General features: G+C 45.9%; 1 protein-coding gene across 2 annotated transcripts in view; it reads right to left on the reverse strand.

The window, feature by feature from the left end:
• Positions 1 to 18333, reverse strand: part of PARP8 (poly(ADP-ribose) polymerase family member 8) — a 233677-nt gene that overhangs the window by 21021 nt on the left and 194323 nt on the right. For both annotated transcript variants that reach the window (XM_064176855.1, XM_064176854.1), the window contains 4 exons: positions 16230 to 16322; positions 4501 to 4626; positions 2268 to 2333; positions 288 to 355 (listed from right to left, as the gene is read on the reverse strand). In XM_064176855.1, the coding sequence (XP_064032925.1) occupies positions 288 to 355; positions 2268 to 2333; positions 4501 to 4626; positions 16230 to 16322 (353 nt within the window). The remainder of the gene's footprint in view (positions 1 to 287; positions 356 to 2267; positions 2334 to 4500; positions 4627 to 16229; positions 16323 to 18333) is intronic.

The raw sequence follows: 18333 nt of genomic DNA on the forward strand, positions 1-18333 counted from the left end.
ATCAAGCAGAATTTTACTTCTCAAAAACATGTTATTACTGAGCACCATGAAGCACCCATCCACATGTCTTTGAAGGTATCAGATGGAAGTAGGCCAAATTCTTACTAGAAAATGAGATCTGAAGGCCCTGATGAGGTCCACAAAGAGTCCAATAAAATTTGCAGTTGCAAATGTCAGCCCCAATATTAATTCTTAGGGCAAGCTTATGTCACATTGCACTGATGCAGTGATTTTTCAGGAAACTTGGCACTTTTATAGTTATAGTATCGTAAGAGTCAATTTTATACCATTGTAGAAGAGGATGTGCAAGAGGATCTTGTTTATCCATCTGCTTCTTGATTTCCAAGTAGGGTGCCTGGAAAAGAGCAATCACATCCTTTATTTCTAGTTGAAATCATAAGGTTAAATATTTTGTGTTACACTGCCCATGAATTCAGCTATTTGAACGGGTATGTGGGACTCATTATTGGGTTTAAATCATAGTTTTACTGACATGTAGGATCATACAATTATAAATGTGTTTTGACAACAAGAAGTATTCACATAGTGATTATTTTCCCTAGAGTAAAACAAAAAGCATATAATTAGCATCAAAATGAGCATATTACAGCAAACACTGTGGCGATCTCAGGGAGAATAGCAGAAGATGTCTATTGCATTTTGGGTCTTGGATTAAGAAATTGGACTGGAACTTCACAAAATTAACCATCTGAAGATGCCCCAAGACATCTGTTTCATGGTATAAACTGGTAAAATAAAGTACTGCACCATCTTATGATCCCAAAGTACTTTATGAATATATGCAGAGTAGTATTTATCAACTGTCATGAGAATATGTGTGTAGCAATTGGAAAAGGAAGGTACATGGTTAAGACTTCAACACTTCAGCTTGGGAAAAGGAGGTATAATGATAAACATAAGTATGGTTATAAGACTGTCCCACTGTGAATACTGAATACTGATGACACCAAGCTGGGGGCAGATGTGGCTGGGTTGAAGGGCAGAAGGGCTGTGCAGCGGGACCTTGACCACCTGGACAGATGGGCAGAGTCCAAGGGGATTGTGTTCAATAGCTCCAAGTGCAGGGTGCTGCACTTTGGCCACAACAAACCCATGCAGAGATACAGGCTGGGGTCGGAGTGGCTGGAGAGCAGCCAGACAGAGAGGGATCTGGGGGTGCTGATTGATACCCACCTGAACATGAGCCAGCAGTGTGCCCAGGTGGCCAAGAGAGCCAGTGGTATCCTGGCCTGCATCAGGAATGGTGTGGTCAGCAGGAGCAGGGAGGTCATTTTGCCCCTGTACTCTGCACTGGTTAGACCTCACCTTGAGTGCTGTGTTCAGTTCTGGGCCCCCCAGTTTTGGAAGGACATTGAGATGCTTGAGCGTGTCCAGAGAAGGGCGACGAGGCTGGGGAGAGGCCTTGAGCACAGCCCTACGAGGAGAGGCTGAGGGAGCTGGGATTGGTTAGCCTGGAGAAGAGGAGGCTCAGGGGGGACCTTATTGCTGTCTACAACTACCTGAGGGGAGGTTGTGGCCAGGAGGAGGTTGCTCTCTTCTCTCAGGTGGCCAGCACCAGAACGAGAGGACACAGCCTCAGGCTGTGCCAGGGGAGATTTAGGCTGGAGGTGAGGAGAAAGTTCTTCCCTGAGAGAGTCATTGGACACTGGAATGGGCTGCCCGGGGAGGTGGTGGAGTCGCCGTCCCTGGAGCTGTTCAAGGCAGGATTGGACGTGGCACTTGGTGCCATGGTCTAGCCTTGAGCTCTGTGGTAAAGGGTTGGACTTGATGATCTGTGAGGTCTCTTCCAACCTTGGTGATACTGTGACACTGTGAAATCACATGGCAGTAATCCCAACAGATCCAAGTTCCCAGCCATAATTAACTGACCAAGTGTTTTGCTATAATAGGAATAAACCTGCAATTCACAACATTGTCACAAAATCAATTTCTTTTGCCTCCAGAACAGAAGATTCAGTTTGGCTTAAGTATTTCCAGAAAGGCATCAGCTGGTGATTATCTTGTTGCAATGCCCCATCCTGCTGTTACTATTTTTTAACTGAGTTCTATTTCATCATTTTCATTTGACTGCCGTTAGTCAAAGGCATCGTCAGAGCAGTTAATTTTGGCACAAGTTTTAATATTATTACAGCTCTGTAGGAAGGAGATGATACGACTGACTCCCTCAGCCATCATACACAAGTAGCATAAACAACTTCCTAGCTCTAGAAATAGCAACTGATCCATATAAAGCTTTTGAAACTCACCTGCGTCATCTCTCTAATAGAAGTGATACTGTCCAATGCTTTCATGACTCGGTCGTAATTCTTCTTCTGATGCAGCATAAAACAAGCAAACAAATTGAGAAGAGTATTAGCCTTTAGTTCTACAAAATGCCAAGTTCTTCGTGTGTACACAATCAAACCTAGGATGAAGGTTCATTCAACCAGTCCTCCCAGGCATTTATGATTCATAGCTTCCTTCCACCTCACACATACATGGTTTAACAAATCCAAGCGCCACATCCTGCACTTCAGTCACACCAACCCCATGCAATGCTACAGGCTCGGGTGCAGAGTAGCTGGGAAAAAGAACCTCAGGGTGTTGACTGACAGCTCTCTGAACATAAGCCAGCAATGTGCTCATGTGGAACAAAAAGCCAAGAGCATCCTGGCCCTTATCAATGTGGCCAGAAAGAACAGGGCAGTGACTGTGCCCTTGTAGTTGGTACTGCTGAGGCTGCATCTCAAATACTGTGCTCAGTTTTGAGCTCTTCACTACAAGAAGGTCATTTTGTTGCTGAAGTGGTGCCCAGAGAAGGGCAACAAAGCTGGCAAAGGGTACAGAGAACAAGTCTAATGAGGAGGGGCTGAGGGAGCTGGGAATGGTTAGCCCAGAGAAGAGGAGGCTGAGGGGATACTTCAATGCTCTCTACAACCATCTGAAAAGAGATTGTAGTGAGGTGAGGGTAGGTCTCTCGTCTCCTGAGTATCAGGTGATAGAATGAGAGGAAATGACCTGAAATTGTGTCAGGGGTGGTTTAGAGTGGATATTAAGGGTAAATTCTTTACAGAATGGTGCCACATCCAGTTGGCAGCTGTCATTAGTGGTGTTCCCCAGGGATCAGTGCTGGGCCCAGTCCTGTTCAATGTCTTTATTGATGACCTGGACGAGGGGATTGAGTCCAGCCTCAGTAAGTTTGCAGATGACACCAAGCTAGGAGCAGGTGTTGATCTGTTGGAAGGTAGGAGAGCCCTGCAGAGGGACCTGGACAGGCTGGATGGGTGGGCAGAGGCCAATGGGATGAGATTGAAGAAGGCCAAGTGCAGGGTTCTGCACTTTGGCCACAATAACCCCAAGCAGCACTACAGGCTGGGGACTGAGTGGCTGGAGAGCAGCCGGGAGGAAAGGGACCTGGGGGTACTGATAGATAGTAAGCTGAAGATGAGCCATCAGTGTGCCTAGGTGGCCAAGAGAGACAATGGCATCCTGGCCTGCATCAGGAGCAGTGTGGCCAGCAGGGCAAGGGAGGTTATTCTTCCCCTGTGCTCAGCACTGCTCAGGCCACACCTTGAGTGCTGTGTCCAGTTCTGGGCTCCTCAATTCAAGAGAGATGTTGAAGTGCTGGAACATGTCCAGAGAAGGGCAACAAAGCTGGTGAGGGGCCTGGAGCACAAATCCTATGAGGAGAGGCTGAGGGAGCTGGGCCTGTTTAGCCTGGAGAAGAGGAGGCTCAGGGGTGATCTTATTACTGTCTACAACTACCTGAAGGGGCATTGTAGCCAGGTGGGGGTGGCCTCTTCTCCCAGGCAACCAGCAATAGAAGAAGGGGACACAGTCTCAAGTTGTACCAGGGTAGGTATAGGCTGGATGTTAGGAAGAAGTTCTTCACAGAGAGAGTGATTGGCATTGGAATGGGCTGCCCAGGGAGGTGGTGGAGGCGCCGTCCCTGGGGGTCTTCAAGAAAAGCCTGGATGAGGCACTCAGTGCCATGGTCTGGTTGACTGGCTAGGGCTGGGTGCTAGGTTGGACTGGATGATCTTGGAGGTCTCTTCCAACCTGGTTGATTCTATGATTCTATGAAGTGTTTAGAGCAGGAAAACGAGGGAACATCAATTAGCAATTTAAGTAAAAAAGATGGACTGGAAATCCCCTGATTGAAATGGTCTACACCTCCTGAAGGCCATCTTGCTCTTTGCATCTGATGTGTGCACTGAAAGACACTGAAAATACAAAACTCTGCATCTAGAACATGTGCCCTAGAAGGATTTATTTGCTTCAACATGACTCTGAACACAGCTTACAGCTTGTACTTAAATGCCTCCTCAGAAGCAATTAAAATAGCTACAAAGTTCTGAAAATAGTGACATGATTGCACTAATATATACTCTGAAGCTGCATTTCTTGGACTAAAGGAGACTCCTACAGGAGAAGGCTTTGCTTTGGAATCTCATGCATGACTAAAGCCAAGCTATGACGTAACACAAAATAACTACTTACCCTAGGGTTAAAGGCCAGCATCTGAGGATCATTAGGATCAACTACAGAAGGATATGGTTCAAAAATAACAACTTTCCTAGGTGACTCTAATGCAGACCGACACATGGATACTAACAGATCAACCACCTGGAGAGGGACAAAGAAAAGTGTTTATTCAGCATATGCACTTTTCTATCATGTCTCTGGGCTGGTTTGAGGCTAATAGGAATATTTTAATGACAGAAATAGGATCTGTGGCTGTGAAAATAAAATAATAGTGACGTCTATGTCACTCACTCATAGCTTCTGCTGAGAGATACGAAAACACGAAACACAAAGTCAGTCAATGTCTCTGGCTGCTGCTGCTGCATCAACTCTCCCTGCCTGAACCTGTGTAACCCCAACTAAACATTCTGCTTCTAACTCCTTACCTGGCAGTCTCACCCCTGCATGAAAGGCTTCTGTTATAAGGGTGGGGGTGGGAACAACGAGGGGAGTTAGTTTGAAAGCCCTCCTGGGCAGTTCTGCTGTTTGGGAGGGGTTTTGTAGTTCTGTATTGCTTTTAACTTGTATATCATTGTATATAATTGTAAATATCTGTATGTATTGTGTATATATGCTTGTGAATTGTGCCTTGCTGTAAATAGAGCTTCATTCTTTAACTTCCATTTCTTAACTTCCATCCAGCTCAGTTAGTCTGGTGAATTGTACGGGAGGGAGGAACAGTTCAATATCTTTATTGATTATCTGGACGAAGAGATTGAGAGTCCAGCATCAGTAAGTTTGCAGATGACACCAAGCTAGGAGCAGCTGTGGAGCTGTTGGAAGGTAGAAGAGCCCTGCAGAGTGACGTAGACGGGCTGGGTGGATGGGCAGAGGCCAATGGGATGAGACTGAAGAAGGCCAAGGGCAGAGTTCTGCACTTTGGCCACAAAAATCCCAAGCAGCACTACAGGCTGGGGACAGAGTGGATGAGAGCAGCCAGGAAGAAAGGGACCTGGGCTGTATCCAGGTGGGAGTTGGTCTCTTCTTGCAGGTAATCAGAAATAGCACAATTACCACTCTGCCACTCTCCATCATCTTTGCCAAATGGTGACAGACAGGAGAGTTGCCTGAGGACTGGAGGAGAGTCAATGTCACTCCAGGTTGCAAAAAGGACAAGAAAGAGGTTCCAGGAAACTACAGACTAGTCAGCCTCACCTCCATCCCTGAAAAAATGATGGAGTGGATCCTGTTGGAGGGCATCTCAAGGCACTTGGAAGAGAAGAAGGTTATTAGGAGTAGTCAGCATGGATTTACCATGAGGGAGTCATGCTTAACTAACCTGATAGCATTTTATGATGCCATAATTGAATAGGTAGATTCAGGGAAAACAGTGGATGTAGTCTACCTTCACCTTAGTAAGGCCTTTGACACCATCTGCCATGGCATTGTAGTGAGCAAGCTGAGGTAGTGTGGGAGGAAGAGCAGGCAGGGAGGTGGGTTAGGAACTGGTTGCGAGACAGAGTTCAGAGGGTGGTGATCAGTGATGCCAGGTCCAGCTGGAGAGCTGTGACTAGCAGTGTCCACCAGGGATCGGTGCTGGGGCCAGTCCTGCTCAACATCTTCAGCAATGACATTGATGAAGGCACAGACAGAGAGAGTCTGCTCAGCAAGTCTGCTGCTGACACCAAGCTGGGAGGCTTGGCTGATGCAGCTGCAGGCTGTGCAGCTATCCAGAGAGCCTTGGGCAGACAGAGCTGGGCACAGAGAAACCAGATGAAGTTCAACAAGGACAAGTGCAGAGTCCTGCACCTAGGGAGGAATAATAAACTGCATCAGTACAGGTTGGGAGGTGACTGCTGGAGAACAGCCCTGTGGAGAGGGACCTGGGAGCACTGGATAACATCCATAGCACAGCAATGTGCCCTTGTGGCCAAGAAGGCCAATGGCATCCTGGGCTGCATTAGGAAGAGTGTGTCCAGCAGAGCAAGGGAGATTCTTCTCCCTCTCTACTCTGCTCTGGTGAGACCTCATCTTGAATACTGTCTTCAGTTTTGGGCTCCCCAGTTGAAGAGGGACAGGGATCTGCTGGAGAGGTTCCAGCAGAGGGCTAGGAGGATGATGAGGGGACTGGAGGGCATGGCTGATGAGGAGAGGCTGAGGGACCTGGGGCTGCTTAGCCTGGAAAAAAGAAAACTTAGAGGGGATTTGATAAATGTTTATAAGTATCTGAAGGTTGACAGGAGCGGGGGGACAGGCTCTGCTCACTGCTCCCTGGGATAGGACAAGGAGAAATGGGTGTAAATTGCAGCACAAGAGGATCCACCTGAACACAAGGGGGAACTTCTTGACTGTAAGGACCACAGAGCACTGGAATAAGCTTCCCAGAGAGGCTGTGGAGCCTCCTTCTCTGGGGACTTTCAAGGCCTGTCTGGATGTGTTCCCCTGTGATATGAGATAGATTATACAGTCCTGCTCTGGCAGGGGGGTTGGACTCAATGATCTCCTTGGGTCCCTTCCAACCCTGTGATCCTGTGAACAAGGGGACACAGTCTCAAGTTGTGTTGTGGGAGGTCTAGGCTGGATGTTAGGAGGAAATTGTTGCCAGAGAGAGTGATTGGCATTGGAATGGGCTGCCCAGGGAGGTGGTGGAGTCACTGTCCTGGAGGTGTTGAAGCAAAGCCTGGATGAGGCACTTAGTGCCATGGTCTGGTTGATTGGCCAGGGTTGGGTGCTAGGTTGGAGTAGATGAGCTTGGAGGTCTCTCCCAACCTGTTTGATTCTATGAAAGCCACCACAATCTTCCAGTCTACTTTTTGTTAATATATCATAGCTATACTGTATTTCACTGCTACCAGTACTACTTGAACCCTGTGATCCACAAGACATCGTTGAGGAATGAAACTTTTCCACTGATCTCAGCAGGCTTTGGGTGCACAAAATGCATCAGTACCTGTTCCTAAACCTGCTACAATATCAAATGCATTTCTTGCAGCTCTTCTCTCTCTTATGAATGTGTGCTAATTACTGTATTAAATTAATTCTCTAGGGAAATGAAGTCCAGATGGATCTTGGCTTCTTCGTACAGTTCATGTAGGTGAAAAAGGTTGCTCAAGAAGGGCTTGTGGATGTGTACCACTGCCTGCTGTTCTGAAGACTGCAATCACAGAAACACCTGTAAATATTGCCTCTGCTAAAGCCAGAACTGTGCAGTGATTTAACAGTCATTTGCACAGCTCACAACTGGGGATCCTCTTTCTTCCAAAGTAGTTTACAAAACTACAACACAGTTCTGAGTCTCTCTGATTTGAAGATTTGGCTGTGGAGGAAGATCACGCAGGTCACACGTACACAGGCACGTACTCACATGTGTGCAGGCTGGCACATACATGACTCAGACACAGATTTCTTCACAACTGTTTTAAGAATTCCTAATTCAGAGGTTAAAAACAGAATGCAGCCATCACAAGACAGAGGGAACGCAGCTCCCTGGCAGCTGCAAAACCTAAATCCAGTTCCTAACGAAATCCAAAGCTGCTATGTAAAAATTTATCTGCAGATCAGCTCCTTCCCCCATTTACTTCTGTGCCTTCTGAAAATATTCCTGAGTGGAAAAAAAAAAAAAAGATTTTTCCATGAAAGAAAGGAAAAGCTGAAATGAGTTGTATTTAGTAAGCCTCCCTAGTTCCACATGGACCAGCTCTCATCTCACAGTATAAGCTATTCTAAAAGTTATTATAGATCTGCCACTGTGTCTGATTATTTAGAGGGGGGAAAAAAAGCCCTTTAGAGAAGCAGAATGAAAATAAGAAACATGATAAAAGGGAAAAGGGACTGAGCTACAGTGAGTCATGCTGTTGTCATTCCCCTGCTATGCTCCTTCAGCACACAGGGACAATTTTCTCCATCAGTTTAAAAATATTCTCTTAGTTCCTGTTATTGTGTACCTCATATATGCTGAAAAATGAAATTACTTGAATAATGACCCCTTCTTACATGGTGCTCTGATTATTTTCCTCTGACTGTGATGTGTGTTTCAAAACAGGACATCTGCATTTGCAAGAGATGAGGAGGTTGAATGCAGGTGAGGCAAAAGGCCTGCGATGGCAAATGTATTACTCTGGAATTCAGCCCAAGCTCATACATGCTGCTTCCTGGAAGCCCATCTTAGCCTCCCATCACAAAACACCACCAGGAGAAAACTGTTTGAATCTCCACATCTCTTAACACAGTGACTCAAAGTTCTCATGATTTATGATATGCATGGTGGGAATCTGTTGTAATCTGGCACAGTTGGAGGCACAGTCTTCCAACGCCACCCCAAAGCCCTCCTCCAAGGCAGCTGTTGACTCCTGTATTGTTTCTCAGCATTTTATCTGCATATTGCTTTGTGATGGGGGAAGATGTGCATAGATTAGGCTCAGTTAAACCCTAGGTGTTCCCAGAGATTGTTGTTTTGAGCTTATGGAAAACAGAGCAACTTAAAACTAGGAGGTAAGGTACAACATCTGGAGAAGAGGAGGCTCAGGGGTGACCTCATTGCTGTCTACAACTACCTGAAGGGAGGTTGTAGCCAGGTGGGGTTGGTCTTTTCTGCCAGGCAACCAGCAACAGAATAAGGGGACACAATCTCCAGTTGTGCCAGGGGAGGTCTAGGATGGATGTTAGGAGGAAGTTGTTGCCAGAGAGAGTGATTGGCATTGGAATGGGCTGCCCAGGGAGGTGGTGGAGTCACCATCCCTGGAGGAGTTCAAGCAAAGCCTGGATGAGGCACTTAGTGCCATGGTCTGGTTGACTGGCTAGGGCTGGGTGCTAGGTTGGACTTGCTGAGCTTGGAGGTCTCTTCCAACCTGGTTGATTCTATGATTCTGTGAATAGACAATGTAACAAAAACTTGTGTCTCTCTTCCCCAGTAGTAGTAGTAGTAAGTGATATGGATCTAGTAATGATCATTAGAGCTGGGACTGGACTTCTCCTTACAGCAGGTACTGAAGTAATTAGCTAAGGATTAAAATACTTTCAAGGAAGACAAGGTGGCATTTGCTGATGACAACTCCCTCTAACAACATTACGCTCTCAAACAGTGCCCCTCTCTCACTCCAGAGATTACATGGAGTTGGAGCTATCAGCTAAGAAGGAATCTTATTTTCAGGTATTTTGACTCTGACAGATAAGGAAAGGTGAGTTTGAGTTTAAAAGTTGCAGAGGGTACACTGATGGTACAAACTTGGGGGGTGGGAGGGTGGCTGACACCCCTAAGGCTGTGCTGCCATTCAACAAGAGCTGGACAGACTGAGTGCTGGACAAAGGCTAAGCACATGAAGTTCAATAAGGACAACGGCATGGACCTCCATCTGGGAAAGAATAACAGCCACTAGTAGAGGCTAGGGACTGCCCTGGAAAGCAGCTTCGTGGACTTTGGAGTGCTGGTGGGCAGCAAGTTCTGCATAGGCCAGCAGTGTGCCTTTGTGGCCAAAAGAGCCAATGGCATCCTGGGGTGCATCAGGAAAAGTGTGGCCAGCAGGGCTAGGGAGGTTCTTCTGCCCTTCTACTCTGCCCTATTGAGGCCACATCTGGTATACAGTGTCCAGTTTTGGGCTCCCCAGTTCAAGAGACACAGGGACTTGCTGGAGAGAGTCCAGTGGAAAGCCACAAGGATGGCCACAAGGAGCATCTCCCCTACGGAGAGAGACTGAGAGCCCTGGGGCTGTTTAGTCCAGAGAAGAGAAGGCTGAAAGGGGATCTGATCAAAGTATACAAATATCTGAGGAGTGGGTGTCAGGTGGCTGGGGCCAAGCTCTTTTTGGTGGTCAGCAGCAATCAGACAAGAAGCAACAGCTACAAACTGGAACAGAGAAGATTTCAGCTCAACATGTGGAGAAACTTCTTTGCAGTGAGGGTGACAGAGCCCTGGAACAGGCCTGCCCAGAGAGGTTGTGGAGTCTCCTCTGGAGACTTTCCAAACCTGCCTGGATGCATTCATGTGTGAATTCCCCTAGGGCATCCTGCCTGGCAGGGGGATTTGACTCAATGATCTCTGGAGGTCCCTTCTGTGATTCTGTGAAAGCACAATTAATTATAATTCAGAAAGAGCCATCAGAATATTGGGAGTGCCAAAGCAGGGGTGTATACATTAGAAAAAACTATCTAAAAGCACACCAGAAAAAGAAAGCAAGATATGGTTGCTAAAAATGGGCACCTATATTTAGGCTCCTTCACTACACAAAATGATTTGGAGGAAGATTCATCTGACAAAACACAGAGATCTAGAATGAGAGTGTCCTACCTTTTACTGTTCAGCCCAGACTGTTTATAATTGGTGGAGAAAAATAACCATGGTGTGGTGGTCTTTGATATGATCCTCACTATCCTAAGCTAATGTCAAAACCATCTCAGATTAATCAAACCCTAGAGGTGCCCAATTCTTTCTGCAGACAGGAATAGGAATTCAACCACAGAATCACAGAATCAGTCAAAGTTGGAAGGGGCCACAAGAATCATCTAGTTCCAGCCCCCCTGCCATGGGCAGGGACACCTCACACTACATCAGGCTGGCCAGAGCCTCATCCAGCCTCGCCTTAAACACCTCCAGGGATGAAGCTTCTACCACCTTCCTGGGCAACTCATTCCAAAGTCTCACCACCCTCATGCTGAAGAACTTCCTCCTAACATCCAGACTGAATCTACCTATTTCTAGCTTTCATAGAATCAACCAGGTTGGCAGAGAGCTGTGTACAAGGCTGTCACCAGAGTTAGCGACCTAGGTTCAATGGGACCATCAGCAAAACCTCTTATCTGATTCTTTTAAGCACTGTTAAGCATTTTATCTGCATTTTAAAAGTGAGATTGAATTGTCTGTGCCTAATGTGCAATGTGCATATAATGTACTATGGAAGTTTGTAATTTCCCCCTAATCTTATAAAAGTCAACTTTCAGCTCTTCATGATGATAGTCAATCAGACCCTCTGGGAAACTACCTTCAGAGACAAAGGAGCAGAACAGAGCTGGCAGATCTTTAAGGACATAGAGTGCAAGAGCTCTCAGTTGCACATAAAGGGAAAGAAATGCATGGGCCATGAAAGCAGGAACAGGTATCCTGGGTAGAGTATAGGGATGTCACCCTGCTCTATAAGGATGGGGTCAGGTAAACCAAGGCATGGATAAAGCTGAACTTGGCAAGGGATGCAAAGAAGAGTAAGAAGAGCTTGTATAGGCATGTGAGCTGGAAAAGTCAGAGAAAGCATAAACTCCTCCCACTACCCCTCCTGCTCTGAAGTGAACATCAAGGCCTTATCTAACTTATCAGTGAACATCTCCAGGGAGGGAGCATCCACAACCTCCCTGTGCCAGTGTCTCACCACCCTCACTGTAAAGAATTTCTTCCTAACATCCAGTTCAAATCTCCTCTTTGCCAATTTAAACCCATTAGTCCTTGTCTTGTCATTACATGACCTTCAAATATTAGTCTTCAGACATCAGGACACAGCCTCAGGCTGTGCCAGGGGAGATTTAGGCTGGAGGTGAGGAGAAAGTTCTTCACTGAGAGAGTCATTGGACACTGGAATGGGCTGCCCGGGGAGGTGGTGGAGTCGCCGTCCCTGGGGCTGTTCAAGGCAGGATTGGACGTGGCACTTGGTGCCATGGTCTAGCCTTGAGCTCTGTGGTAAAGGGTTGGACTTGATGATCTGTGAGGTCTCTTCCAACCCTGATGATACTATGATCACATGAAGAGCTGATCTTCAGATTCCCTATTCTCAAGTGACAGAGTTGGTGTACTCTACTTCCACTTTCTTCCTCTGATGATGCTCACTGGCAACATTCAGGCATATAGTTCTATGGCCAGGGGCTGAGCTCCCTAGCACTAGTTAAAGTTAACTGAACTGAATGTTTGCTCATCCAAAAAACCCCATGCTGCTAACCAGGAAATGCACAGTGAGTGATATTATGTCTAGAAAATCAGAGAGGAATGTATTTTTCTGTAATGATATAGGGAAAAGGGATAGAGAACAAAGAGTGTAGGAACCTAGTTAAATCATTAATTGTGTGACCACTGATACAAAGCATCATCAATCAGATAAACACAAAAGATGTGGGTTAAGCTTGAAAGGTTGTGGTGGTAAGCCTGAGAGGGCAAACATGGGCTTATCCATGTTGGCTTGCCCAGACATGTTCCCCTGCTCCCCCTACTTCTGTGCTGGGCAGAGGCAACTGTGGGAGGGGAGGGCAAAAGCCCTGGCTTCACCTAATATTCTGATTGGCTAAGCTATTTCCAATGCCCCATTGGTCTCAGGCTGGATACTGATAAAAGGGATAAGCAGGTAGCACAAGGGCTGCTGCCTCATTTTGCATCCTGAATTCACTTGGGGAGCTCACCAGGAACAGGCTCTAAATGCCTGCACGTGATCAGCCTGCATAGCCATCCAGAGATTGTGCTGAGACTGCACGTGGCAAGACATCCTGCCTACATCAGAAAGTCTCCTGCATAGACTAGAAGTCCTGGAGATATACACATCTGTCCTGGAGTCCTGTACCCCTAAATTCCTCTCCTGCCCGGACTTCGAAGGGAAAGGGGAAAAGCCGCCTGGTTTCCCCCCCCCTCGCCTGCCCTGCAGCCGTGAAGGGGGTGGGGACTGCCCCGTGAGTTCCCGCGCTGGAGTCAGGCTGGGACTGGCCATACGCTTTCGCGCCTAAGGTGTGGTAACTCTGCCCTTTGTCTAGCCAAGGTTATAACTATTGGGGGTCTTCCTGCCTTTGGGGTTCCCGCTTTGGAGTTTGCCTGTGCCTGGACGTATGTGTCTGCCTGAGCTCACACACTGCCCTTGCCTGGACTGCAGAGAGACCAAGGATTCGCTTTCCTGTTAGGCACACACCTTTGTCTGCCTAACGACCCTTAACGACCCTTAACGACTCCTGCAGCTGCTGGAAAGGAAGAGGAACACAGACCGCATGAGCCAGCCTGAGTGAGTTATTTGGCTTAGCTTAATTTAGTAAGAAAACTGCTATTAATTAATAGCTGAGTCCTTTTCCAACTTCTGACTTCCAAAATAGTCAGATTATTGATGGTATCTGTGTAGATTAATTCTCATGTAACTGAACCTGTTTATTAAACTAAATTAATCTTTGTATATATAGTTGTGGGGGCGGGATTTTGGGAAATAAAAAATATCTATTTTTGATAAATTCTCGACTCAGCCACGTATTAATTCCTGCTCTCCGCAACAGCATCATCCAGAGGAGTCAGGAGACAAGGTCAGAGACTGTCGGCCTCCTTTCCCCAGAAGCCTGGGAAGAATGAAGTCTCAGCAGCCAACAGGACAGAGTTCCCTGAAAGCACCTGGGTACTGTCTGGGCTGTGGCTAGCCCCCATGAGTCAAGGAATAATAATTTTGTGAGTAAATACTTCAAATACTTTATCTCAGCAAAAGGGCAAAATCTTCAAATTGTTTATTAAAATTCCACTTGCAGTCAGGGCTGTTAATCAATCTTCTTATTGCTGTCTCCCATGTCCTTATAATCTTAAAGGTCTCTTCCAACCAAAATGATTACATGAATTCTATTAATTCAGTCCAAAGGATCCCAAGGAAAAACACCTAAGGAGGCTCGGGGGTGACCTCATTGCTGTCTGCAACTACCTGAAGGGAGGCTGTAGCCAGGTGGGGTTGGTCGCTTCTCCTAGGCAAGCAGCAATAGAACAAGGGGACACAGTCTCAAGTTGTGCCAGGGTAGGTCTAGGCTGGATATTAGAAAGAAGTTCTTCACAGAGAGAGTGATTGGCATTGGAATGGGCTGCCCAGGGAGGTGGTGGAGGCACCGTCCCTGGAGGTGTTCAAGAAAAGCCTGGCTGAGGCATTTAGTGCCATGGTCTGGTTGACTGGCTAGGGCTGGGTGCTAAGTTGGACTGGATGATCTTGGAGGTCTCTTCCAACCTGGTTGATTCTATGATTCTATGATTCCTAGGCAAGCAGCAACAGAACAAGGGGACACAGTCTCAAGTTGTGCCAGGGCAGGTCTAGGCTGGATGTTAGGAGGAAATTGTTGTCAGAGAGAGTGATTGGCATTGGAATGGGCTGCCCAGGGAGGTGGTGGAGTCACCATTCCTGGAGGTGTTGAAGAAAAGACTGGATGGGACACTTGGTGCCATGGTCTAGTTGATTGAACAGGACTGGGTGCTAGGTTGGACTGGATGATCTTGGAGGTCTCCTCCAACCTGTCTGATTCTATGGTTCTAAAGCCACTTCCAGTATAATACTTGTGTTTGGCGCTTTAAGCAATAAGTGCTCCAGTTTTGCCTGTGCCCTGCCTGTATGAGTTTCCAACCTGTGAGTTTTTGAACCTGTGAATAAGTTTTCTGGTGAGTTTTAATGTTAATAAACAGTCTTCAGAGTTATTAACAATCATCACCTGGGTATCAGAATCAATATAGATTACTAATTTTGCAAAATCCATCACAGAGGGTCTTGAGACACTCTCCTGGAGGAGAATACTGTATGCATAGTTGAGAACATTGGAGACTCCAGCCAAGAATGTGACCAACAACTGATGCCAAGTGGACAAAAGGTAGAGAGGTCAGACTGAGAAAGACATCACCCTTCCTCCCAAAGACCCTAAAAGGCAACCACCAGGTGGCAATGAGCATGTGTAAAGAAGTGGAACATTATAGAAATTAGTTCCAGGAACTGATTGTAATAACTCCACCCATTCCCAGAACTAATTGTACTAACCCTTACCCCTATGCTGAATGATTTTGTAGCAGAAACATTTCACCTAAACAAGGTGAAGGCGTACAAGGGCTTTGGAGGATGACCTCCCCTTTTCACCTAGCGCTGATTAAACACATCTTTAACACTCTGCATATTGTGAGGTCTCATTTTCTGTACAGGAGTAAGATGTCTAAACATTTAACGGATAAGCACACACACGAAACCATTTCACTTCTGAATTTACTGTAATTTAAGATTAAACGGTGATTTGGAAGCAAGAGCTTAAAATACTTTTAGGGCACATATAAAATGCTCAGAGGAAACAATGAGATGGTTAACTGAATTTAAGAGTCAGGACATAAGTATATATATATATATATATATATATATATATATATATATATGAAGTATATCAGGTCAAGGGAGGTTCTCCCTCTTTGCTCTGCCCTGCCCTGGTGAGGCATATCCAGAGTATTGTGTCCAGTTTTGGGCTCTCCAGTTCAAGAGAGAAAAGCAGCTACTGAAGAGAGTCCATCAGAGGCTATATGTAAGTGTATAAGTATATATATATGAAATTCCTGATCCTTGAGAAGGAAAATAAACCAACGTAGCAACACTGGTAAGAACTTTCCCACTGCTATTTAATGATCAAAACAACAGATGCTCAGTGGATAGCTGCATCCCAACACCAAGAACAGGAAGTAGCTTATTAATTGCATGAGAGTAGCAATGGCTCATTAAGTGAAAATAAATGGGAATTATCTCCAAATGACAATGGCTGCCTTTATTAGCAACCCAGGTGACCTAATTGAATACAACAGAACATGAAAACAGGGTTACTCTAATTAAATGGAGGCAAAGCAATGAAAGAATCTCATTAGTATTATGTGAAAACATCATTCATAAATCAGTGTCTTTATAGCTATAAGAGCAGACAAAGGACAAATATACTTAGCAAACAGTACTCACACGGGGAGTACAAGTCAAAGTAAATACTAGAAGATACTGAGAAGGCTGAGTATAGTACAGAAAATCAGACATGAAACAATAAGTATTAAATGATTCTACCTGAGCCCCAGTTGCAATTTCATCAGCAGCTTCGTTCATCACTCCTAATGTTTGGAAAGCAAATACACAGAGCTCCCGTTCACAAACAGTGGGCTACACAGAGAAAGAAAGTTAATTGTATTTTCATTATTGCTACTGTAGTCTCTCATGTAATATCTAAAGCAAAACCCAAACACTGTTAATGTTAATTTCTTTCTTGAGATATTGACTGCAGCATTCATGTCAAATTGTGGTTACATGTCAGTTATTGATGCAGGTACATTGCAGAACCATTTCAAGGACCTGAGGAACACGTGTGAAGAACACTAAAACTCATAAGCACTTACAGAAGCTAATGCTAAAAGAAATCCAGAGTACAAAACCAAAATTACCCAAATAACCTTAACACTCCCATCAGACTCTGAAAATTTCTTGCAGAATTAAAATGAGTGGAGAACAAATCCAGAAACTAAAGGTGGGCACATCGCCTTCAAAATCACAGAATCATAGAATGCTTTGCATTGGAAGGGACCTTAAAACTTTCTAGTTCAAATGCCTCTGCATGGGGCAGGGACACATTCTACTACATGAGATTGCTCAAGTCCCCATCCAAACCCAGCCTCACAGGCTCACAGGATGTGAAGGATTGGAAGGGACCCAAACAGATCATTGAGTCCAATACCCCTGCCACAGCAGGACCATACAATCTAGCTTAGGTCACACAGGAACACACCCAGACAGGCCTTGAAAGGCTCCAGGGAAGGAGACTCCACAACCTCTCTGGGCAGCCTGTGCCAGTGCTCTGTGACCCTTACAGGCAAGAAGTTCCCCTTTGTGTTGAGCTGGAACCTCCTGTGCTGAAGCCTCCACCCATTGCTCCTTGTCCTATCCCAGGGAGCAGTGAGCAGAGCCTGTCCCCCCCTCACCCCCAGCCCTCAGAGATTTATAAACATTTATAAAATCCCCTCTCAGTATTCTCCAGACTAAGCAGCCCCAGGTCCCTCAGACTCTCCTCATCAGGCAGTGCTCCAGTCCCCCTCATCATCCTCACAGCCCTCCTTGGACTCTGTCCCTCTGCAACTGGGGAGCTCAAAACTGAACACTACCAGAGAGGATCCATTCATACCGTCTCTGGGCTACCTGTTACAGCATCTCACCAACCTCAGAGTAAAGAATTTCTTTCTAATATCTAATATAAATCTACCCTGTTTCAATTTAAAACTGTTACATCTTGCGAAATCCCTACAGTGCCTAAGGAACACATCTCCACATCTTTCCTCTAGGCCCACTTTAAGAATTAAACTCTCCCTGGAACCTTCTCCAGGCTGAACAACCCCCAGCTCTCTCAGCCTTTCATTGCTGTCTGCAACTACCTGAAGGGAGGATGTAGCTTGGTGGGGGTTGGTCCCTTCTGCCAGGCACCCAGCAATACAACAAGGGGACAGAGTCTCAAGTTGTGCCAGGGCAGGTCTAGGCTGGATGTTAGGAGGAAGTTGTTGGCAGAGAGAGTGATTGGCATTGGAATGGGATGCCCAGGGAGGTGGTGGAGTCACCATCCCCAGAGGTATTGAAGCAAAGCCTGGATGAGGCACTTAGTGCCATGGTCTGATTGATTGGCTAGGGCTGGGTGCTACATTGGGCTGGGTGAGCTTGGAGGCCTCTTCCAACCTGGCTGATTCTATGGTTCAGTGATCCTAAGGGTGGTGCTCCAGCCACCTGACCATTTTTGTGGCCCTCCTCTGGACTTGGCTTGCTCAAGTCCTTCTTAGACTGAGGATCTCAGAGACGAACACAGATTCAGGTTTATTATTCATGCGTTGTTATTCTGCTGTTGAGAAGGCACATGAAATCTGATTTAGAAGACAAATCTTCCAAAGAAGCTACTTTCAATTTATTTCTAAACTAACTGAACAATTTGCTTCTAAACTTTATGGAAAAACACTGTACTTTTTCTAGTGTAAATATCATCTTTGGGAAGCCCACATTGTTTTAATCAACAAAGATGGCACCTCCACTCTTTTTTTCTCCCCCAGATATTAAAAGGTAATACAAAAAACAGCAATTAAAGAAACCATTTTCCATTGAACAAGGTTTTTTTTTGCCTGTATTTTGGGAAAACATTAAT

Source organism: Pogoniulus pusillus, chromosome Z (assembly GCF_015220805.1).
Source record: "Pogoniulus pusillus isolate bPogPus1 chromosome Z, bPogPus1.pri, whole genome shotgun sequence".
NCBI lineage: Eukaryota > Metazoa > Chordata > Aves > Piciformes > Lybiidae > Pogoniulus > Pogoniulus pusillus.